This window comes from Coenobita brevimanus, chromosome 72 (genome assembly GCF_032717465.1).
Source record: "Coenobita brevimanus isolate Jiangsu-jjx chromosome 72, ASM3271746v2, whole genome shotgun sequence".
NCBI lineage: Eukaryota > Metazoa > Arthropoda > Malacostraca > Decapoda > Coenobitidae > Coenobita > Coenobita brevimanus.
The window spans coordinates 4,295,001-4,321,424 of record NC_137025.1 but is presented as its reverse complement, the minus strand read 5'-3'; the positions used below and the strand labels follow the sequence as shown (position 1 = coordinate 4,321,424).

At 42.0% G+C, this 26,424-nt stretch overlaps 1 protein-coding gene across 1 annotated transcript in view; it reads right to left on the bottom strand.

Moving 5' to 3' along the window:
* Positions 1-1,235: 1,235 nt before the first annotated feature.
* LOC145407197 (CD63 antigen-like) overlaps positions 1,236-26,424 on the bottom strand; it is a 213,643-nt gene continuing 188,454 nt past the window's right edge. Inside the window, exons 2-6 of the mRNA XM_080278234.1 lie at positions 21,923-22,111; positions 13,919-14,092; positions 10,788-10,925; positions 8,412-8,516; positions 1,236-3,583 (exon numbers count right to left, since the gene is read on the bottom strand). Coding sequence (XP_080134360.1) covers positions 3,518-3,583; positions 8,412-8,516; positions 10,788-10,925; positions 13,919-14,092; positions 21,923-22,111 — 672 coding nt within the window. The 3' untranslated portion in view covers positions 1,236-3,517. The remainder of the gene's footprint in view (positions 3,584-8,411; positions 8,517-10,787; positions 10,926-13,918; positions 14,093-21,922; positions 22,112-26,424) is intronic.

Genomic DNA, 26,424 nt, shown 5'->3' with positions numbered 1-26,424 from the left:
TCTTCACTCCTAACTCAAACATGGCCAACCAGTAGCTTGCTTTGCTGATTCCAATGTTAGGGGATGACCAAGGCTTCACTCATGGAAACCTAAGAGACCGCCTTGTTATCCTTGATATAGAGTTACATATAATAGTCTCCACTGGTCAACACAAAGGAATGTTGCTTGTTGCAGCACCAATGTGTATATCAAATGCTGCTCTTAATCACTTCAACCTACCTATGCTCTAAGGTGTGAGGCAAGGAATACGATAAATAATCTTTACAGCGAACAATGACATTCTGAAGTACTGTGCAAAGAAATATGACATGAGCAAATTTTAAGCGTTTGTTGCAGCACTGTTCTTTGTTGAGTTTCTCATTTCCTGTGTGTGTACTTCACTATATTCTTCAGACAACTGTACAATACATGTGTCATAAACACACAATTCAAGACATTGAAATGAGGATGTGCATCTGTACAGTATCTGATGTCACACATTGAGAATTTCAGTCTAAACTCTGCTTCTAGTCTCAAGAACATCTGTGTCTCCCAGCATCGGCCCACACAGAATAATGAAGCATGACCCCTGTACTGCATTGCACCCATAATTGAGCTTGTAGGCCACTAAAGTAAATGATAAGCCAACATAATGGCACCCTATAAATGGATAACATAGTGTTTATAATAAGCAACTACAGCTGTATTTTCAGATTTATCTCCCCCCATCTCCCAAAAAGGAGTACATTACTGAATTTCAGTCACAAACACACTTGAAAGGCTCAGTGCATAATACACCCACACTACAAGATATGATTTGGCAAAGTATCTGAATGAACTTTATCACTCATTCATTCATCACCATCCCAACCTCTTTTCCACCTAGGAATTGGGTGATCTGTAAGCTGTTATATTGGAATGCTGGGAGGGTGATATAAGGTTGTTCTAGAGTACACACTGTTACCAAGACCCTAACACCACCACTACCACAGGGTAAGTCAATGCCTTCAGTGCAGGCAGTCCTCATTATAAGTTGGGGACTTGTTCTATGAAACCACAACTTCTTCATGCAACTGGTACAGTACTGCAAATTGGGAGTAACTAGCAAATCAGCTCTGTAGATTATAACTGAATGTCAACTGGCAATTTTTCTGTAATTTACTGTGAACCTAACAGCAAAATGCTTTTCACAAATTAGATTCATATAAGTAATGACGTTTTACTGCACAGGTCATATACATGGTCTAGGAGCATGGCAGAGCCGTACTGGCAGTCCTTGTTATAGGTCATGGGTGTGCTTCATAATACAATTCACACTGTAAATTGCTGGCAACTGGTGAATTAGCTTTACTGGAAGCGATTAAACAATAAGATGCCATTCCTCTCTAATTAAATGTCGACTTCATATACAGAAATACAGAAAATGCAATTTATAACAAGGACTTACTGTATCAAACCACACCAGATACTACTGCACCACCTCATCACTTTGCAGTTTCCAAAGTGTAAAGAAATATATGACCCTAATATACACAGAAGCCAGTAGTATCTCCAGTGTATAGGGGCCTTGGTAATGTCACATATCTTGAGTATTTCAACATAAAATATTCAATTAAAACAACTCTATAATTATATCCTTTACTTTATGAAAAACTTTTGCAAATAAAGCATACCTGAAATAGTTACCTTTACATAAAATAAACATTGTGATGCTAGGTACAGTACTGTGTTATTTGTATGACAATGGAAGTTCATAAAAGTTGTCAAGAAAAACAATTAGTGTACTGTTTTTTCACTATTCTCAGCACAAAGTGTTACATCAGTCAACATCAAAAACAAAATATTACCTATAATTATTCGTACATTTTTTGTTACTGGGCAAACAAAAAAATTCATCATTAAATGGTACAAAAATCAAAATGCTGACCAAATTCAAAACAAGCTAAATAAAATAAAAAAATTTTAACTGGTGATAAAATGCAGAAAATGCAAAATTTTCCTAAACTTCAACAGTTAAAGGTTAAAAAAATAGCCAGTCTTTTTCCTTCAGCCACTCCACAAAAATTTTCAACTCTGTGTCTGGGAGTGGCATCAGGTTAACTCTTCAAAACTATAGCAAAAATCCATGGATCACTAGCCTGGCCAGAAATGCACAGATAGCAGCCCCCATTTTTTTAAGAAAAGACCTTTACTATTATCAACATTCAAGCAGTTCTGAGATTAGTTCAATACAGTATCAATGGTGAGGGATCATATACAGCATACTGTAGACACCATGCTGTAAAATACAGCTTTCACAAGATATATGATCATTATAATTCACTGCTGTGGAAGAGAGGAAGGCTCAAGATACAACACTCTCTCCTCCTGATGCCCTCCTTCCTGCACATACACTTAATCAAGGGATCAGAGTTGCATTTATTGTGTATTTCTGGTCAAGCTGAGATAGGTTATTGTTCACAAGCAGAGAATGTGACTGTGAACTAACAAAGTAGTTACAGTAATTCTGAAAGTTTCCTGAAGCATTTAAAAATAACTCCTTGTCCACTGTTGAAGGGGCCAGAAAAACATATGACAATTATCAAAACAGAAACCAGAGATTACAATTACCAGTGTCCGAAATAATTAATTAAAATGTGAATGGTTGCATAGTTGGTCTACAAATGTGACAGACACACAGCCAAGCCTATCTATTTAGTGAGCTGGCAACAAATAATGGTAATACAATAATGCAATTGGTTTATGGTTTCCTGGCCACTTCACCCTACCAAAGTTTTGAGCATGCCAACTTTGCTAGATCATGATAAAATACTGCAGGTTGCTCCTTTGGTTTGCAAATTTGTGCCTAAATCCTATCATCATAGACTAATTATATTCCCATCGACAGGTAAGTACATTTCTGTAATTATATGCTTCATCCAAATATAATTCCTTTGACTACAGGTGTCCCTCTGCCCTCCCCCCCTCTCACAAATTCCTGATACTAAACTTATACAGTTCAATTTAACAGTTTGTATACAACAGGCTCCACTGCTGAATTCAAGATTACCTTTATAACCTATCATCAGCAACAGTGGCACTGGTCATAGGATAACTGATGTACTGACATTAATTTCCTACTTAATTTGGCAGTTGCAGGAGAGTCTTAAAATCCAATGACACTGGTTAGCTTCCCTGCCATGTGAATGTTAAATGCCCTTCAGTCCTCCAGCAAGACAGTGATTCAGTATTCATATGGGCTCCTCTGTTGACTTGCCTGGCTGTCAGTGTTTGATTGCAGACTCTCCCAGCTGGAGTTGTGTGCATGATGGTACATTCTATGATCAGTACTATGTACATAAGGCTAGACCAGGCATGTACAAGATAATAACTTATACACACACAAGATAAAGCCTTATATACATGACAATGGTCAATGTATACAAAAGATGAAGCCTTGCACAAATGAAAAAACACCCTGTACACAGGACAAAACCTTATGTACACATGATGATGACTATGCACACGATATGAAGTTTCACGAGCAGTGCTGGGTTGCCTACACAGTCTCATATTGCTGTTTCAGTGCCTTGGCCAAAAAGCAGGCAAACACCACACCAATCAGCTGTGAGAGAGAATAATATTATTGTCATATCAGAAAAGTTCAATAGCTCTATATACTTAATCCATCATCTTATACACAACTGAACCACGAGAATATGTGGCAAAATACTAAAACACAAACAAAATAACAAATTAGGGTGATGTCATGCTACCCTTCAAGATGCCTCCACACTGGAGCTGACCTTGGTGTACCTATAGTTTTCTATAAGGTTGAAGCTTACACACCAAAACCAGCTATTTATTTCCCACGGCTGTTGGGAACTTACAAGACAAAGAAATATCATATGCATAAGTTCTATCAAAAGTATAAGAGTCTGAGCATGAACTTTGTTTGCTGCTGTCTTTCCTACCTATGAGTGGTGACTACCGAACTCTTTAGTTATTCTTCCTTTAAGGTTGCTTCGCTTAAAGCTGTTTCATTATAAAATTTGTTGATAATTAAATTTTCATGTCTGGCCAAAAGTTGCTCAAGATTTACTACAAAGTATTATAAAGTAAGTCAGATAGTTCTCTCTCTCTCTCAAACTCCTCAGTCAGTATTTTGTACTGAACTCCTTCAAGCTTGTGATATATTAACTATTGTGAATAATTAAAGTTTGTTCAAAATACCTCTCCTACAGAGAATCAAATTATCTAAAAATAGCAGGAACAATACAAAATATGCCACCAAATATAAGGGGTTAACATTGTTTCACTTAAAGCAGCATCCCCTCTGCACACATCCTAGAGAGGGCAACAACATATAAAAGCAAATCCCTAATTTCTGATAGTCATTTAGGGAAAAGTTATGAATATTAGATGCCATTAACCTGCATACCACAAAGTGCATTCAACAGAGAGGTACAGAAATCCAAGTACAACTCTCATTACAAGTTTAGCAACTGACTCAAAAATCTAGGGACTGCTTACCCCTTAACATTTTTAGTTTTAAGAATATGGCAGTCAAAATTCCATTCTGTACAGGAAGCAATGTGGCATTATTGGAGAGGGCGTAAAATGAAAGAACATACATTTATGATAAAGAAGGTAAAGTATAATAAAAAGTGAAAAGTACAATACAATGGGGAGGAATGAACATGTGGTTGTCAAGTACTTGAAGTCAGAGAAGTAATCTGGTGTCTGAAATGATGAGAATATTGTTCAACGCTGGAGTAGGGAACATTCTGATTATTTAAATACTGTTATAACAGACTTAACTGATCTTCCACCCACCTGATGTAATGCTGCCTTCCTTCACCCTTACCATTCTTTTTCTGTTGTCTTCTCTCCTCTCTTCCTATTGCTCACATCTTTCCTGTCACTCTTCCTTATTGTTCTTTCATTTTCAGATGGCTTTACATTGAGTGACAAAGCCAAATGGTTTCCTGTAAGCCAGGAAACCATTTACAACACTGGGTGGTAACCATATAACCAACCCATATTTGTTCCCTACGTGTCAACAAGTGGGTTGGCTGAGGGTTAGTGCCCCTGCCTGTTAAATAACTACCTCAAAGACAAACAGTCACCCCTTACAGGATTATGGCATCTGGTTACAGATTGACAGATAGAGACACAAGACCCAATTACATATCATAAAAACCTCTTCTGTCTTTCTTTCCTTCAGTCTTTCCCTGTCCTTCTGCCTACGGGTGACTTTCGACTCCCACTTCCATTTTTCTTTCCTTCATTCTTTCCTCTTCCTTCTGCCTGTGGATGATTTTACACTACGTGACAAGCCAAATGGTTTCCTGTACACCAGGAAACCATTTACTACACTGGGTGGTCACCTTACAACCAAACTTTAGTGCATGGTGGTTTAGTGGGTCATTATTGCGCTCCAGTCGGATTGAGCCAGTGAAGGTTTATCTCCAAGGGATGGTTGGGGTTGATTGCTCATGTAATGCCACTCAGGGATGAGTGAGGCTGGTCATTCTCATCTTAAATGTCAGGACCAACTGCCTAGCCCCGGGCTCCTACGCCCCTTGTGGGGCAACGTAGGATTGGATGAAGATGATGATGATGAAAAACATCTCCTTTAATACTATCACAGCAGTCCTGATTAAGACATCTCTAATATGTATTCAATTCAAATGATGGGTATTGGCAGTGAGGTAATGAAATGAGAAGATGTGTGCATAGATGACAGCTGGATCTCGGGAACATACTAATGGGTTTATACTCAGTGTTCAAGACATTAAAAAAAAAAAAAAAAAAAAAAAAAAAAATGCAATCAAACAATGGTGAAAAGATAGATGTGAGTAGGGATATATGGAGGGGCAAAGAGAATGAACAGATATACAAAGAGCGGGATAGGAGGAAGTGAGCTGTACGCAAATGGACAAAAGTTGTACTATTCTACTGTGTCTACTTCATACCAAAGGTATCTCTGTCATTTTCCTCCCTAACAGACAAAGAGAATCATCTATGGGTAGAGAATCATCTAGAGGCAGTGAAAAACACCAAGCATGTATCAACTATGGAATAAGAGATAGCACAGGAAAGTCTGAAGCAGAAAAGGTGAAATATTGGGCAAACTTTTGCCCCTGACTGTACCACCCTAAATACAGTAGTTATACCATGCCAAGGTATTCTGCTGTGAGCTCTGACTGATGAAACTGGATAATGAAATACTCTTTGTTCACATCCTACACTTGACATATATGATAAAAGTGTCATATGTTCCACAATACAGTAATATTTCCAAAACAACTGATACTATAATCCTGGGTAACTGACACACCAGCTTCATAATTTATAATGAAACTTTAATAGGCAATTTCATATAATTTACCATGTCCTTAAAAGTGAAAAAGAACATAAAAGATGAACCCATAATGAGGGCTTGCTGTATTATGTGCTGCTCCATATTATACCCTACTAGGTATACTGTACATACCACAATGATTGCCATTAAAACCCAATTTCCTGTATGCTCACAGGTGGCATGAAGCACAGCAAAGAGCTACACAATTAATGAGGTCGTGTTAATACTATACCAAGCTGTACATCAATACCATTCATCTACACACCACACTAATCCATTGTGGGTGTGGATGTGGCAGTATGAGTATGAAATGAACAAATTAAACAAGTAAGACACTGATAACTCTGACTAAGCCATCCTCACAGCACATCTGGTGGAATGGAAGAGGAGCATTATATATGGGGCACCCTGTACACTCTATTATTACGACCACAACACACAACTACTGTACTGCTAATTCACATTTTGCAGGCATTACAAGCTTTGCTCACTGACACACTGTTACCCAATCAATGACTTGGAATACTTCGCTGAAAAGTTCTTAGGCATAATCTGCAAAATTTTGGCTCTGAGTGTGGTTAAACCTCATTCATTCATTCATTCATCATCCAATCCTACATTGCCCCATGAGGAGCGTAGGAGCCCAAGGCTAGGCAAATTGGTCCTGACATTTAAGATGGGAATAACCGGTCTCACTCATCCCTGAGTGGCAGTACGTAAGCAATAGACCCCAACCATCCCTTGGATATAAACCTTCACCGGCTCAATCCAACTGGAGCTCCGTAATTACCCACTAAACCACCAGGTGCCAAAATCTGGTTATATGGTTACCACCCAGTGTAGTAAACGGTTTCCTGGTGTACAGGAAACCATTTGGCTTGTCACTCAGTGTAGAGTCACCTACAGGCAGAAGGAAGAGGAAAGAATGAAGGAAAGAAAGACAGAAGAGGGCGTGTAAAGTCACCTGTAGGCAGAAGGATGCGGAAAGAATGAAGGAAAGAAAGACATAAGAGGATGGAAGGAAAGAAGGATGGAGGAGAGGAAAGGGCAGACACCCGAGAGCAGCACTACATCGAGTGAGTGGATGGTGAGCGCCCCCACCTACCTCTTCCAAAACTTTTACCAGGTACCAATTTTATATCCATAGTAATACGGGTGTAATAAATCAGACGAAAGTGGGTCAAAAGTGCCTGTTAAGAGTCAGAGTGAAAAATTTTGCATACATTATTACTGCTAAGGCCGTAGGTCTCCAAGGAATAGGCAGACTACCTAAGGCATAAGCAAAATACAGCAAACAATCACCATAATGGACAAATACAGCAAACAATCACCATAATGGACAAATGGAGGAAGCCAGGTTCAGTAAAGTTGAAAGTTCATTGAATCTGAGAGTCCCCCCCCCTCCTCAGGTGGGAATTCAAGCACTAGTTTAATAAGAAATTTGTACAATATCATATTCCAGTGCTAAAAATGAAAACTATACCCATTTTACACTAACTTGGTCCATAATTTTGCTCTTTTGCAGCTTATTTCAGTTTGAAAGGGCCGCTCAAAGCACCTCGTTTAATGACCATTATTCAGTAGAGTTGAAAAACAATTCAGTGGGCTCAGAGGCAATTGGAAGGGTCGCATGATGCTCCCAATTTAACGATCATTGTTCAAAATACCAACGAAAGTTCGGTGAGTTCTGAGGTTTTGCTTAAATCTGAAATCTGTTATATCGAGGTTCATTATAGTGAGGATTAACTGTAATGTGCACAATATTTTTCACTCCAGCTTTTAGCAAGCACTTCTGATCTTTTTGCAGTTTATCACAGTGGATGTAATGAGAGTATGTGGTAAAATCATTAGATATGGGGGAAGGTTATCATCACTTACAGCCATACTTGAGCTGAATATACCCATGTACTCTGCATTGAAGTATGCCTAGCCTGTGACTGGTCTGTGATGCATCAGTGGGCAGGGCTTATACTGCCTCCGAAAAGTGAACCAACAGTACATAACCACTACCCAGCCATTATACAGTACATGCCACACTACATAAACACTAGCACTACACCCCATCACTACAGTCACATCAACTCACTTGTACAAAGCCGATGCCAATAGCGACACTGCCCAGGATGGTGATGTTCTCCTCCACATCACCCTTCAACTTGTCGAAACATCCGCCCTGGTTGATCATTGCCAGCTGTGGGTACAACAAATGTCTGATAGAATTATATAAAATGAAACAGGTATATGATAAGACAAGAGTAGGTTGGGTGGGATGAAGCAGTGTGAGGATGAACTGAAAAAGGATGGAGCAGTGTGGGATGAGATGAGATAGGAGTAGGGTGAATGGCTTGGGGTGATGTTGGGTGAAGCAGGACAGAGTCAGGTGGGATAAGGTGAGATTCTGACAGGAGTGGGTAGGGTGGGTTGGGGTGATGTAGGATGAGGTAGGACAGGGCAAGGGGGAGATAATATGAGGCAGAAGAAAGCAGGGTGCAACAGGGTGAAGCAGGATGAAGAAGTTTGTGGAAGAAGTGCAAGTGGACAAGGAAGAACAGGAAGAGGAAGGAGTCATTTGGAATAACAAAGATCAATCTAAAATAAATAACTTCTTGTACAATTAAACACTTAACATTGCAATAACAACTGAAAATTATCATTAGTCAGCATATGTAATATTACTGTATGTTTACCTCTTGTCCAAGAAAACTAACTGGACTAGACAATGAATGATACTACCCCACTACAATAAAGGTACAGTATCCAGATGGATGCCTTCCCCATCACCATTCCTGTTATTTCTTGTGTCACAAAATAAACAGCTAGTCCTGTTTAAATGTACAGTTTTATACTCTGTACAGTAATTAGTCAATTTGAGGTTCACTACAAGAAGAGACCTTTTCCTCATACGGAAGAGTGCTAACTAGAATTTAACCCTTCCTCAAGCCAGCCAAGTAAAAATACGAAAGAGATGTCTGTAGTAAGAGCTGTGCATATAAACTTCAATCTGGATGACATACTGTACTTAATATTTTATTCTTCCTATTTCTAGATGATTTTATGATGCAGCAGCCTTGTATCCTAGGATACTGGGTGAATAAACCTCCACACAGTCAAAGGCCTATGTTACAGAGATAAGTACTGTGGCTAAGTGCCTCATGGCGTACGCCCCCATCAACACCTGTTTTATTACACTCAGGAAAGATCAGTAGCCGTGATGGGGTTTACTATGGCTATTATCCAACACCTCCATGTCAAAAGTCTACTGTAAGCTGAATATAACCATCTAGAGATGTAAAGAATAAAACAAGAGACATTCCCAGATTCAAAGGGCTAAAGTGGATGTGCTGTATGGGCTACATTTGTTTCCACTAGAAGAGGTATACCACATATTTTATCAGTATGAACCATAAGGGAGCAAACACCTCCAAGCATACTTTACTTAAACAAATAATGGCTGCCTCAGCTTGGGTTTTTTAACTGCAGACTCAAGCTACATGCAGGTCAGGATATAAATGTAATACTACATCTGAGATACTGTTCCTCTAGTATTAATTACTGCCTTTGATATAAAAGGTAAACATCAGGGTAAAAGGTGTGACTCATTCAACATAAACTAATTCAGTTACCATATCTGATGCCAGCCAATCGTTACATACTAGGTGGGATGCCATGAAACATCGGTTCTCCTGACATGTTCAGTCCTCTTCACACTACTCAAACGTGTATCGTACTATATATGCTATTCTTGAATATGCGATTCTGGAGTTCATTTTTCCATCAGCTTCTAACACTCTTTCCTCATCTCCAACAACCAGCTTCATGTGAATTTTTACACTACATGGGAATCTCATTACCATCAAGTTTGAAGAACACAGCAGGAGTTTACTTGGCTTGAGTACTGATATCACTGTGTGAATACTGGAAAACATTCATCACCATCATCATTATTATGATCATCATCATCATCACCATTATCATGACCTTTTTTCCCACCTATGGTTATAACAATGGACTACAGCCTCGAAATTTAACATTTCTGCCAAGAAAACTATACTTTCAGACAAGATTCTGCATCAGTTTGTATACAGATAACACACAATCTAAGATGTTTGAATGGCACAAACATACAGTGTTCAATCTACAGGTACAATCATGATCAAAAGTTTGACAACACCTCCCTGCTGATTGTGACAATGGAAGGTCTCTATCTATCTATTGGAAGGTGTTACATGAAAATTTTTTAGATGATAGCAATATGAAGAACACAACAAAACAATATGAGAAGGAAGGATGCTCCCTAACATTCAGGATGATATGAGATAAAGGCAGGACACACTGTTGGCTCAGAACTCTTAGTAAACTTTTGCTCATGATAGTGATCAACAGTAGTATTCACAAATATTAGTACAATATATCATAATATCAATAGCTGTTGGTAAAATACTCTTTGAGCTGGCTTGGCTACCTTCTCTGGCTTTGAGAAGACATCAACGCCACAGTCAGGTGTGTTCTCCTTACAGCAGGCCTCGGGGACACCGTCCACACTCTCCCCAAAGCTGGTGGCCTCCCAGTCTCGGTAGTTGTCTGTCCCACAGCACGCATGCTGCAACACCATACACATTACCAACACATCCATTGGCTAATTCAGTTATCAGTAACACATACCACTACATCCATAACTACCTCACCCACTACAATAAGTCCTCAATGAAGCGTGAAGGCAAAATGTTCCTTTAAATGAGAGATATATAAGTGTGACATGCTTTTGTTTCATGAATGAGGGGAAAAAAAAAAAAGTCATCTGGCAGAATAGGTTAAATGGAACTACTGTAATAAATTAAGATTACAAACTACCGGTACCTCATCATTATTTGGTACTGATTTGTAAAGAGAAACACCACTGAATATTAAATCTTTTATACATCTGAGATCCTAAACTAGTAATGCAAGTTTCCATCATCATCATCATCCCAACCATTTTTCCCACTAGCACATGGGGTGGGTGGGATCCACAACAAGAACATGAAACAGAATTAGAACTACCAAAGAATGTAACATGAAACAGAATTAGAACTACCAAAGAATGTAACATGAAACAGAATTAGAACTACCAAAGAATGTCTTCTGAAATGAGCCACACATCTATTCACTCATCATTTGAGCTTTCACAATCCATGCCACACATGTTCACATACTCCCTTACCATGTCCACTTGGGATCTTCTTGGCCTTGAATGCTGCTTCCTGCTCTCAAGCTTACTCATACAGGTATGGTATATAGTAATGAATACCTATTTTAGTGGTGGGTGGGGGCACTCACCATCCACTCACGTGATGTAGTGCTGCTGCTGGGTGTCTGCCCTTTCCTCTCCTCCATCCTTCTTTCCTTCAATCCTCTTCTGTCTTTCTTTCCTTCATTCTTTTCTTGTCCTTCTGTCTACGGGTGACTTTACACTCCCTCTTCTGTCTTTCTTTCCTTCATTCTTTCCTTTTCCTTCTGCCTGTGGGTGACTCTACACTGAGTGACAAGCCAAATGGTTTCCTGAACACCAGGAAACCATTTACTACGCTGGGTGGTAACCATATAACCAAAGTTTGGCGCCTGGTGGTTTAGTGGGTAATTAATGCACTCCAATCGGATTGAGCCGGTGAAGGTTTATATCCAAGGGGTGGTAGGGGTTGATTGCTCACGTAATGCCACTCAGGAATGAGTGAACTGGTCACTCTCATCTTAAATGTCGGGACCAACTGCCTAGCCCTGGGCTCCTATGCTCCTCATGGGGCAATGTAGGATTGGATGATGGATGGATGGATGGAATACCTATTTTGTCACCCTATTCACATCAGTTCTTCTATATGACCACACAGTCTCAACAAACTGCCTTCTACCTTTCTATACTCTACATCTTTCACTGATAGCTGTATTTTCTATATTTTTCACTTACCTAAACAGCACACACCACACACTGTGCATTCCTTAACATTAGTAATGCTCTCACCTCTGACCTGATACTAATGCTATTCCATGACCTCATACCCATACACTGATGTGGACACCAGCACATTTTCATGGAGTTCTCTTGCAGCTTCTGCGATCAGACTTCTTTTTCATATCAAAGCATTCACAGAAGCAGCTTCTTTTCCTCCTTTGACCACTTTGTTCTACATCTCCTATGCACATTACTGCCCATAGATACTTAAAACCTTCTTCCAATATCATTTCTCTCTTACTCATAAACACATTACACTGGGAGCATACATCATTCTTAACAAATATTTTATTATTTACATTTAAAAATAAATCTGGACATGGCTACATGAGTTGCTTTCAGTACAAGCAATTAACACAGTATCATCTGCATACATCAGCATGTTAGGCCATCTCAATTTGTATCAGTCTACATTAGGTCCACTGCAAGAACAGACTTTTTCCTTGGAGGGACACAAGACCTGGTAGCCAGAATTAACTCTTCCACATGCTGGCAAAGTATGAAAGGGGAAGGGGTGTCTGTAGGAAGAGTGATGTTTGTGAAAGTCACAGTGATGCGTGAGTGTGTGTCTGTGTAAATCATCAGTCTAACATCCCACCTCTTACCCCTCATCATCAGTTTCAATCTCATTTCAGCAATTCATGTTTTAATCTCTATCATAGCTCCATTTATATACAGTATGCTGTATATCAGTCTGTCTGTCTATTAAAGATTTTTCATTCTGGACTAGTAACATGAGATTCCTAACTATCTGTGTATAGCCAGATCCAATAATCCCGTAAGGGGTGGCTGTTTCTCTACGAGTTAGTTGTGTTACGGGGTGGGGCACTAACCCTCCACCAACCCACTTGTTGACATGCAGGGAACACGTATGGGTTGGTTATATGGTTAACAACTTAAATATTGTCAAGTAGTTTAAACAGGCCATCTTCAGCTTCTGACAGTATTGAGACAGTCAGCCTCCAAACTACTTGATTAATGATTACCTTAGATACCTCTTTTCAAGTTCTGACACAGGGCTGTACTAAGACAATGTAAAAATCTGACAACCTGAACTGTAGCCCCAAACTTCTCCTTCCCCACCCCAACCCCACCTCTAACACCCTGCCCCACTTCATTTCACCTCCCACTCCCCTCCCCACCTCACCACACCCTCCCCTCCACTCCTCTCCCACCCTGTCCCATCCCATCCCATCACACTCTCCCCTCCCCACCTCTCCCACCCTGCCCCACTCCACCTCACCTTTCCCTCACCTCCACATCTCTCCCACTCTGCCCTACCCCACTTCACCTCTCCCTCCCTTACCCACCTCTCCCACCCTCCCCCACCCCATCTTTCCCACCCTGCCCAACCCCACATTACCTCTCCCTCCCCTCCCCTCCCCCACCCCATCTTTCCCACCCTGCCCAACCCCACATTACCTCTCCCTCCCCTCCCCTCCCCAACCCAACATTACCTCTCCCTCCCCTCTCCCACTCCACCTCTCCCTCCCAACCTCTCTCCATCCCATCCCACCTGGCCTGATTCCATCCCCAGCTCCATTCCCAGTCCCACCCATCCTTCCCCACCTCAACTCCACCCCCCATCCCACACCACACTGCCCCACCTCGTGCTGGATGACGTTCCATGTCTTGAACACTCCGGGGCGGGACTGGTTGTAGTTGTGCATGGACTTGAGCATGTTGGCGTGAAGAAAGTCCTCAACATCTGAACGCAAGATGTAGGATGCCACTCCGACGCCCAACTGCACGACGAAGATCATACATAGCAGCACCGCAAACTGGGAACAAACACCATATATTACCACACACTTGAACACACGACAGAAGTACATTATAATACAGTATACCTAGCGACATCTTGTGAAGCATGGGGGTGTAACTCTCTCCCCCCCCCTCTCTCTCTCTTTCTGTGTGTGTGTGTGTGTGTGTGTGTGTATTTCACCGGGTCGGTCAGGATCACTTGATGGTCGTGATCGTCAGCTTTTACCCTCCCGGAAGGGAGCTGAGAGCTCATATAGTCCGATCTAAGGGCAAGGCTGTGACCTTCACACACGCACACACCCGTCCCCTTGCTCAAGGGGGACAGTAACCATCCACTTCGTCAGTGAAACTTTTCGCAACCTGAGCGAGGCGCGAACTCCCGTCCACCAGTTGGCAAGCGAGAGCGTTACCACTGCACCAGCGAGCGGGGTGTGTGTGTGTGTGTGTGTGTGTGTGTGTGTTTAAAAACAACAAACTAAAGAGGAAGGAGTTTTCGTTGGAACTTTGCTCTGATGACGTGAACTGTTAATTCAATTAGGCTAACCGACCCTTCCTGTCTGCCTGTCTGTCTCTTGTATCCGTATATTAATTATCTCTCCCCACTAACGCCCAAACTGGCACACAAAGCCATTCCTGAAACACAAAAGATACCGTCCAACAAGTGTCTAGTGGAATGGTATTTCCAAACCACCCTGTATCTCCGAAGACTTTTCTATCGGAAAGGCTTAGTCATCTTTACTATACTCTTTTTACTCTAACTTGGCTAAAAACTGTCATCCCTCCATCTTGAATGTGGAGTTATAACAAGAGATTAATGCTAGAATATGATGCTGAGTTGTAACGAGAGACTGGCACTAGAATACGATGCTAGTCACGAAGAAGTGTCATGGAAAGCAGGTATATTCTGCCACTGAGCTACGGGATGAAAGATGCAAAAAGGACGAAAATCTGGGCCATGTTAAGGAGACATGAGTAGCGTTCTGTTAAAAATGAATTAAAATAGCTTCCCTGGGTTGAATGTGTTAACTCTACCTTTGATCTGCCTCTTCCTTTTTACCTCCCTTCATCTCTACCTCTAGCATTACTTCCCTTCACCTATACCTCATACTTTATATGCCTCCTACATTTATAACTTTCCCTCTCGCCACCTATACTTCTAACTTTCCCTCCCTCTCCACCTTTGCTTCTAACTTTCCCTCCCTCTCCACCTATACTTCTAACTTTCCCTCCCTCTCCACCTTTGCTTCTAACTTTCCCTCCCTCTCCACCTTTGCTTCTAACTTTCCCTCCCTCTCCACCTTTGCTTCTAACTTTCCCTCCCTCTCCACCTATGCTTCTAACTTTCCCTCCCTCTCCACCTTTGCATCTAACTTTTCCTTCCTCTCCACCTATAGCCTACCTCTAACTCCCTCTCTTTCCACTTTCACCTCTAAATTACCCCCTCCCCCCACTTGTACCACTAACTTCTCTCCACCTCTACCCCAAACTCTCGCTCTGCATCTCCACCTTGTTGTATTCACCTGTCTCTCTACTTCACCTACCTCCACCACTAACCATCTCCCAACACCTCTGCTTCTAACTATACACTCCTCCACCTCTCAACCTCAAACACCAACCAGTATACAAGAAAAAAAAAAAAAAGTAAAATATAAACTTGAAAGAATAATCCGAAAAAATCTCTTATTGGCGCTTTAAGCCGAAAAAAAAGCTTAGTCCCGGATTGGCTACAGACCGCCATTACTCGTTTTAAAAATTCAAAACGCTAAGGCGTTGTGTTGCACCGTGTTATCACCGTCAGTGTTTGAATTTATCTCAGCTAAAACACACACACACACACACACACACACACACACACACACACACACACACACACATATCGTCTGGCGTCTGGCTGAATAAATGTGTAGGTGGTCAAAGGAAAAAAAAAAAAAAAAGGCATTAACATGGATAAAATAACTAAGAGACTGACTAGGAGAGTGTTTGAGTGAGGTGTGGGGAAGGGGAGGGGGAAGCCGAGGACGAGATGGGGGGATGAGGTGGAGTGGTATATGAGACGGGGGTGTGGGTTGAAGAGAGGGCAGCCTGATGGAGGAAGAGTGACATGGAGGCGATTTGTCTGTGGCTAACCCTCATGAAAGTGTGAATGAATACATCTGTCCATAACAGTGAAATGGCTAACAGAAATATCTTCCAGAACCTCCCTAACGCCAGAATCTGCAAATAATAATAATAATAATAATAATAATAATAATAATAATAATATATCATAATGTCTCAACAACAAATAACAACAATAATAATAATAAAATAATAATAATAATAATAATAATAATAATAATAATAATAATAGATAAATTTAAAAAATCGTCCAGTATAATCCTGACTATAACACAAGAGCACCTATACCATCAAAAGGGTTAATTAATGATTCATCGAACAGAGTGACAACAATGCCGCTTGTTACGTGCTTTTACCTAATTACATATTCAGGAATCTATTGGGAAAAAAAAAAAAAAAAAAAAAAAAGCGGGAAAGCAACATCAATCATTTATCATACATCACAACTATTTTGCTGCTTGGTTTGTGCATATAGTTAAATTTAAGTATTTTATTTTCTTGCTTCTTTTCCCAACAACCAACAAAGGACAAAAGGAGATCCCGAGTAATTGTGTATTCCTTCATTCCTTCATTCATATCCTTTAAGGCTCCTATGACACTCAGCTGGATAAAAGTCTGGTGTGATCTGGAATACAATACTAGAGCGACCGCGACCATGAAGATTAAAGTGGCTAGCAAAAAAAAAAAAAAAAAAAAAAAAAAAAAAAAAAAATCTATTACTACGTGAAATTTCACAGAGTTTGCTTTTTGTATGTAAATACAATCTGTACATATTTGCTTAACTGTAACTTGTATGAAAATAATCGCGGAACAAATAGGCTTGAGGGCACGTTCAAAGACGTATTCGAAGCCAGGTAAAACACATGCGTTCACCCGGACGGCTGGGTAGGTGGTTCCGCGTCCGTCTTATAGTAGTCCCCCCCTTGTCTTTTTTTTTTTTTTTTACAACACTTTTTGGACTATAAAACTATTCAAAAGACCTAGATCGAAAACCTGAGAAGGAATCCTTGAGTTGCCAGGCCTGGGTACTTGCGGTGTAAGTTTCAGGTCACTCGGCCCAGTAATAATGTCGTGAGACAGTAAAAACGGGCGTTAGTGAGGAAAGAAATCGAATAAAGAAGTAAACACATTCCCTTTGGAAAACGTAAACTGAGGCAATAAAACTAATATGACGGGGACGGTAACGGTTAGCGAATACGGTTAAACGGTGACTGGACATAAAATACATAAATAAATAAATAAAAATACTTCCTGACTGACATAAAACCTGAAGCTAACGACGCAAAGATGAGCATAATTAACAGTTCAACCAAATAATTTCCACTCATTTAACCGTATTTATCGAGTTTAGTTATGCGGTCCGCTCCAGTGAACGCCGTTGCCAAGGTTACAGAGCCACGCCACTCTGGTGTAGTCTGGGACAAAAATTCGCCTACAGTTTCAATGGTCTAGCCTCACCTGAGGTATGTTCGTCACTTGCCTCCCCGACGCATCAACGGAATAATCTATGGGCGGAGAAACATATCAAGCGTCTCTCCCAGGTAGAAAATATTAGCCAGCAGAGGAAATTAAGAAGTTTGTGAGGTTGAGGTAGAGGTAGAGGTAGAGGTAGAGGTAGAGAGAGAGAGAGAGAGAGAGAGAGAGAGAGAGAGAGAGAAGAATCCCCCACACCCCCCGGCTGCACATCACCCATAAAAACTAAAGTTTGAAATTAAATGTTCAGGAACAGAAAGTCAATTTCAGTTGGTCCTTTGCCCCGCCTATTAGGAGCTTTTTAGGGTGTGGCATGAGCGAGGGTGTGGGGGGGGGGGTTATGAAGGAAGGGAGGGTGGAGGGTTATGGAGGGAGGATGGGTGGGAGGATCAAGAAGGGAGGGAGGGTGAGGGTAAAGGTGAATGTCCTCAATAGTACTGTTTTTCCCCTCGCTGTTTCCGACTCCAGATTAAGGACTGTAAACTTTGTCTATCGGTGGATGGATGCACAGTGAGGACAATAACCTCTTCCCTGTGATGGCAGTTTTTTTTTTTCTTATTCTAGATTATTGATTTGGGGAGGTTTGGATAGCTTTCGATATCCCCTTAAATAAAAAAAAAAGAAAAAAGGCTGAAATGGTCGTCTAACAGTAGCAAGAGTACACCAACAAAATACGGCATCTAATTCAATGGGTAAAATAAAAATAAATAAAATAAAATAAAAAAAGTGAAGACTGGCGATTCCCTGACTATTGCTATTGTCACATGGGTGGGAGTAAGGATATCGTGAACTCATAATTTGGGGACGGGAACTGACTCAAAAGCTGAGGATGAGAATTAACTGACTCATCTTTGGGGATGGGAACTGACTCGTGGAAGTTATAATCGTCACGTTCTCTACCTTGTTACTGCCGGCAAAGATACAAGTAATATAATTCTGAAAAAAAAAAAAAAAAATTATCACCAAAGAGTTTACTGGACAATACAAATGTTTCTTCCGTTCACTGCTGCATGTTTCCCCCTCATACCGTATGGTCTTCCTACTCGCTTTTCTTCTCGGCCTCGACTAAGAAGCCTAGTGAGTGGAAGGCTGGGGAAGGAGTATCGGGTAGCCATCTGCATTACTATACTTTTTTGGCACTGACTTGGCCTGAAGTTGTCTTCTTCTCATTCTGAATGCCGAGTTGTAACAAGAGATTAACAGCAACACATGGTGCTAGATACAAAGAGGTGCCATGGAAAAAATGCAGAGCCATAGTTCTATCTTTTCCTGCCACTGTGTTAAGTGAGACAGACTGCAATGGGACGAAACCTTGGTCAAATTAAAGTGAAAAGCGCACAGTCGTCTCATGCAAGTTCAAATTAGCATCTTGATCCTTAGCGACAGGAGTTGCCTCGTATGGGCCGACAGGTATACTGCAATTCCCTTCCTCTAATGTTCTATGCCACCAAGTCCGCCAGTACACCACACACACACACACACACACACACACACACACACACACATTATCTCTCTCTCTCTCTCTCTCGATGTCGCCAGATAATATTCAGTTTACGTGAGACTTAACGTAATGAGCGGGTTAGATACAAACATGAAGGTCAATGGTTTTTTAAAAAACGTATTTTTGCTCCTTCTAGTTATGAACGAGTTAAAAATAAGTGTGTGTGTATGTGTGTGTGTGTGTGTGTAATTCACCGGGTCGGTCAGGATCACCTGATGGTCGTGATCGTCAGCATTTTACCCTCCCGGAAGGGAGCTGAGAGCTCATATAGTCCGATCTAAGGGCAAGGCTGTGACCTTCACACACCCACACACCCGTCCCCTTGCTCGAGTGGGACAGTAACCACCCACTTCTTCAGTGAAACTTTTCGCAACCTGAGCGAGGCGCGAACTCCCGTCTACCAGATGGCAAGCGAGAACGTTACCACTGCGCCAGCGAGCGGTGTGTGTGTGTGTGTGTGTGTGTGTGTGAATACAACTAATGATAAATTCTGCACACGTTAGAGTCATGTGATTATGCAGACTAATAAATTAATAAATTACCACAATAATCTGCCACTTATCACAATTATTTATCACAATTATCAAGCGTCCCCATCGGAGTGATCAGCCATTATGTACAAAAATATCACCATCATTTTCATCCTCATCAGTAGCAACAGCACCTGCATCATCATCATCATCATTACCACCACCACCATAAATCATATTAATCACTATCACCATCATCAACAACATCCTCATCATTATTGTCTTCGTCAGCATCATCTAACTATCCATACTTTTTACTAATGAATGAATTGCAGAACACACACACACACACACACACACACACACACACACACACACACACACACACACACACACACACACACAATTATATACACATACCTCTAAATATGTACTTATCTATCTATCTATATACACACACAAGTATGTTACTAAGGGCATATTCAGAACTGTAGGGGGCTGCGGGGTGAGGGAATCCACAAGCTATAAATTATCGGCTTTAAAAGACTGAACTCATTACTGTGCTTTAATTAAGACTGGGTTAATTACTCTGGCATTACCTTCAGGATTACGCTATATAGTCGGCTACCACCTTCAGGATTGGGTTACTTACTGGGCCTTCGGTGGACTGGCTTTCTTAACAGGCTCCATCTTAACCTTACACAGTCACTCTTATATTTTTCAAGAATACCACGGCCACTGTCCAGGGATATCGGACGATCTATATATTAGCGACTCAGACAGGCCACATACTGGGATATTTCTCTGAGTTTTGGCTACCTTATTATTTGCATTTTAACCATATGCACCCTGGGAAACATTACAAGATCGAAGAAAAAAAATATATATATTCCTCTCTTAAATGACTCGGACCAGCATGCAGCATCATGTCACTCACCCCACTAAACCACCAGGCGTCTCAAGCCACACATAAAAAGCAAGGCACTCGGCACGGCGCACATTTCAACCCATATGTCTATTGCCTAACGCCGCATCCTGTGAGGGGTGGCCAACGGAAAAGGATCTCCAATCGTTTCCGTCCCTGTTCAGCAATATCCACTCCACACCGCCCTCTCATATATATACCCTCGCACTTTGTTCAGCACCTCTTCCCTGGCGATTTATTTGTACAGTATATTACTCCACATTTTCTTGTGTGTTCTTTATATTGCCTTCATATCGACACAATTTGCATCATTAACATACAAGAGGATACCGGGGTGAAATGCACAGAATAAAATCGCTAAGGCAGATGCATTACGAAATCTGAAAAAGTAAACCAAGAAGCCAACCCATAATGTCAATACTTTCACCACACTGAGTTAATCCAACATGGTAATAACACCGAACCTAAACTGACTGCTATAGAGGCGGATCGTCCTGTTTTTCTAGTCGATATGAAGCATTGTATTCTTGTTTGCTGCCAGACTGCGCCTCTATATTTTCAAGAACATTCACTGTATCTCCTTCACCACAATTACGGATTATTTCAGTTCATTTTTGCAACCCCAACCCAGACGATTTTCTCTGAGGGGGAAAATAAAGGCTGCGGTTAACCCTCCTGTCCACGAAAATCTATCCTAAGATGAATTAAATCCTCTGATGACAGTGAGAAATCGGACTGGAGGTGCTAATCACTTCATCTTTAAATCAAGAGGAACTTCTCTACAAATATTCATCATAATCTGCTCTTTCTTTTTCCCATAAGCTAGTCATTTATGGACGGACAGACGCGGACGAAAACACAACCTCCTCCACCTTCAGCGACAGAGGTAATTGCGGTGAATCGGTATAATATAGCAACTCAATATTTTCTGCCATAATGAATGCGTGTGTACCTGCCTCCATAACCAATGAACTAGGACTGGGTGAGGCCTTCGTCATTATTTTTTATATTAACCGATTTCAGACTACCATATCTGTCAACATAACATTATATGAACTCAACCCTCTCACGGTCAAGGTATCTCTAGCATTCTGTTTCCGATGACGCCAAGTGATTTTCTTTTCTCCCGATGAGATGGAGGGATGGAGTGAAGATCTATATGAGTGGGTGTGTGAGCTGTGGGAAGGGCATCGAAATGGAAGGGGAAAGAGTGACGTGGAGGCTATTTGTGACCGCCCCTTACGGGATTGAGGGGACAGACACATAGATAACTAGATAAATAGAAAGAAAAAGTTATAAGAGCCTGATAATGTTAACAGCACTTGAACTTCTGGACAATAAAATATATAAAGTAACTCACAGTAACAATCATGCAGCGGTTCTCCTTGATGGCCCCACAGCACCCGAAGAAGCCCACGACGAAGATCAGCACCCCCACGGCGATCAGCACGGAGGGCGCCGAGATGTAGCTGGAGGAGATGAAGTCCAGGTAGGAGCGGTAGTGGGCCTCGATCACCGCACCCACGATGATCACTGCAAACCCGCTGATCTGGGGAGAGGATAGAAATAAGTGGGTTAGACGGCTTGGCGGAGAAGAGATCAGGAGAACTGGGCTAGATCTGGGGCCTCTCATACCAGCTTGATTATATATATTGGGTATTTATAACAATTCGTATTAAACCTAGCAGAGGCACTTGTAGCTCTAGACGATTAAACATATCTGAAGTACAAATGTGTTTAAATTCAGATATAACAATTAAAAATATCCATATACGCAAATTAAGTGATATGATTCAAACTCCTGTGGCAATCTCTCACAACCAAAATAAGCAAGGGTTACACAGAAATACTGACCGCCATTACCTCTCTCAAGATCTGCATATATCTCCAAGTTAGGGCTGAGTGACTGTGAAATGTGGTAGTGGGGATGTGATGGTGTGGGGTGTGGCTGATGTGCAGTAGTGTAGGGTGTGGCAATGTGGGGTGAGTGTGAAGGATGTGTAAAACGTTGCGTTGTATGGTGTGTTTTGGGTGTGTGTGGTGTGTATGGCAATGTGTGGTGTAGTAGTGTGAGATGCAGTGATGTGCGTTGTTGCCGTGTGACGTGTACCTACAGTATAACGTATATGCTGTGTGTGTGTGTGTGTGTGTGTGTGTGTGTGTGTGTGTGTGTGTGTGTGTGTGTGTGTGTGTGTGTGTGTGTGTGTGTGTGTGTGTGTGTGTGTGTGTGTGTGTGTGTGTGTGTGTGTGCGCACGTGTGTCTATCTGTCTGTCTGTCTGTCTGTACGCGCGCGAGTAAATGCCTTGTATATGCATCCCTGTCTGACCACAAGTCACAATGCCTGTTTCCGAGGTCCAATATTTCACCGACTACCAACAGATGGCGCCACAACCCCAACGTCATCACTTACCGAGAAACACACAGGAGGCTGGACTACTTATTGGCCGGTATATCAAACCATGCCGGGGGACAGAGAGAGAGAGATGCAACAGTGGAGCCGGACCGAATATTGCATTAAAGGTTTAGCACTGATGCGGAAGATTAAGTTAAGGCAGTGAAAATGGGATTGGTTTCTCTCTCTCTCTCAACACACCTGCCTCCATATCTGTGACCCAGGAATACAAAGTTGTCAGCGCGTATGAGTGTCTGACATCCTGAACATACATATATACGCATTTTCCCGTCATTGATAGCTATTACCTCTCCCTACCTGTTTGAAAGCCTGGAATATACCTGCCTCTCTATTTGGCTGCCTTGTACACACCCGCTTCTGTGTTTGGCAGTCAAAAGCATACGACTATCCAACTGGTGTACACTTGTCTCCTGTGGGTGGTTAAAAATACATCCATCTCTCCAGCAATCTACAACGCCTGGCAAACAACTGGACCCTCCGTTTGACAGCCTAGAACAAACATATTTCATCACACACACACACACACACACACACACACACACACACACACACACACACACACACACACACACACACACCTGTCTGTCCGTGGATGTGCCTGCCTGCCTCGTTAATGAACACACGCACACGCCTCCAGAGCTTGTCAGTGATGTCTTAATTGTCAGCGAGTGAGCAGCCACCTGGTGTGTGTGTGTGTGTGTGTGTGTGTGTGTGTGTGTGTGTGTGTGTGTGTGTGTGTGTGTGTGTGTGTGTGTGTGTGTGTGTGTGTGTGTGTGTGTGTGTGTGTGTGTGTGTGTGTGTGTGTGTGTGTGTGTGTGTGTGTGTGTGTGTGTGTGTGTGTGTACAACTAGGCCTGATATTCTGTGGTATAATGTGTGACAGGAGTGCGGTATATTGATGTGGTATTGTGTGGTATGCTATGTTATGATGTGGTGTAGGTATGGTATTTTTATCATGCATTTCGGGACAGAATTGACTTTTCGTTCTCCTAAGCGCAACAAATACCTCACACCTTCACATACCACTACTGGGGCACTAATATCCACGTTACATAATGAATACATGTTGTGCCTCTCATTGAAGTCTCGTAAATATCAAATAAGATCATTTTTATAACATTCAAATCCCCAAACTATTCCCTGCTCAAAACTGAGATCTGTCTCTCGTCTTCTCGCTCAGCAGTCCTTCACTTTACCACTTGGCCACAATCTCCATGGTATGGTATGGTGTGGACGGGTACAGCATTTCTTGGTGAAGTATGGTGTGTGATATAGTGTAGTATGGTATAACTGTGTAGCGTCGTGCAGTGGTATGGTGAAATGTAGTATAGTGCAGTGTAATATGGTGTGGTGTGATGTGGTATAGTGTGTGATGGTGTGGTATGGAGGTATGGTATGGTGTGGGATGGTGTGGTAAGATGGAGTGGCATAAAACGATAACCCTGCCCTGGTATTGTGGGGTGGATGGGATGGGCGATACGTACAACAATGTATTGTAGTGTAGTGGTGTAGTGTAGTGTAGTAAAGTGTAGTGTAGTGTAGTGTAGTGTAAAGTAGTGCAGTGTAATGTAGTGTAGTGTAAAGTAGTGCAGTGTAATGTAGTGTAGTGTAAAGTAGTGCAGTGTAATGTAGTGTAGTGTGGTGGCGAATGTAAGGGTATGACGTGGTGTGGCAGGTATAAAAAAGTAACTGACTAGCGGACCTCATACAAAACAAGAAATATATATACCATCGAACCCACACCACACCACACTTGTTGCCCCTCGTGTAGGAAAGATCTATCGACTGCGTATTGTATCCCTTACCCGGACACCAGCAGCCACCAAACACTTACCAGCAACTACCAGAAACCACCAAGCAACTACCAACGATGAACTTAAGGTGTATAATTCAGTCACAGAACAGTAAAGGAGAAATTCACCCAACGCTCTAGTAAGGAACCTTAATCTATCACCCACCGCAGAGAAAACCAACCAAGCCCTTACTAACCTACAGCTCTCAGTCACCCTAATAATTGAGCCACCCAACACTTAAAAGAATTCCAACCTTATTATTGTCTTCATTCTTATCTTAGTCTTGGTCCTCCTCCTCCTCCTCCTCTGTCATAGATTCGTCATCATTACCAGAGTATTTCCCACCGTTTGAAACACCACCTCTTCTTCACCTGGCAATGATAAGAAAAGGCCGGGAAGCCTGTACAAAGCGACAGGGATCATACAACAGCCCCTGGTATACAAGTGGGGTTTGCACCCAGAACAACACACATGGAACAAACCCCCACAGACTACAACAACCACCACGAACACACACACTCGGGGGAGACCTTCTCGTGTTCTTTTTGGAGGAATTAGTGCACTTGGAATATGGTGCCGTTGTCCCTAGGTTAAGGTTTAGAGCCACCCAACAGTATATCAACCATTTCCACACGCTCCCATATGCCCTTTGTATCACTTTCATTCAGTAACTTGTCCAACAGATACTTCATTTTAGGATCTTTGCCCAGTAACTTGCACATGCTACTATCAACCATCCTAGTCCTTCAGTATGTATGTATCCCGCTGCCATATATTTAGCATCCTTACCTTGTTACATTATACCCACTCGTGTATCCTGCCGATAACTGCATATTCACGAGTCATTTAAATCCAGTTATACATACTGTTACTGGCTGTACTGCATAATCTACTGTCCCTGCATCCACCAGTCTTAGATAAACTACAATATATACTGGTAATGCAGTGCGATGTGGTATGGTGTGGTGTGGTACAGTGCACTGGATACCCGATATACAGTATGCTATGGTGTAGAGTGGTGAGGAATGGCGTGGTGTGGTGTGGTGTGGTGCGGCGTGGCGTGGCGAAGTGTGGCGTGGAGTGTCGTGTCGTGGCATGGCGTGGTGTGGTACGGCAAGACGTTGTGTGCCACACAACATGTGGTGCGGTGTGGCGTGGTAATGCGCGGCGTGGCATGGTGGTGTTTGAAGCCGAGTGGCGTTGCGTGGTGTGGTAAAGCACGGTGAAGTGCGGTGTGGTTAGGTGTGGAATGATATGTGTGGTGTGGTACAGTGTGATATGATGTGATGTGATGTGATGTGGTGTGGTGTAATATGATGTGGCGCTGTGTGATAAGGTGTGGTGTGGTGTGGTGTAGTGTGGTGTGGTGTGGTGAGCTGTGCTGTGTTTTCCTGATGTGCAGAGCTGAGAATAACGGTGTGGTAGGGTACGGCCATGGTCTTCCCCTCACAAAACTTAATTAACTTTAACAACTCAATTACACCGAGAAAATGAAAATAGGAGAGTCTGTCGTTAATGACCAGAGCGGCTTAAGTGTTGATGTTGCACGGGTTCCCGGGTCCCATCAGGTCTTCCGGGCCCTACCAGGTCCCCCGGGTCTCACCAGGTCCCCTAAGGTTTCTCCAGTTCCCCCAGAGATCAACCATGTCTCCCAGA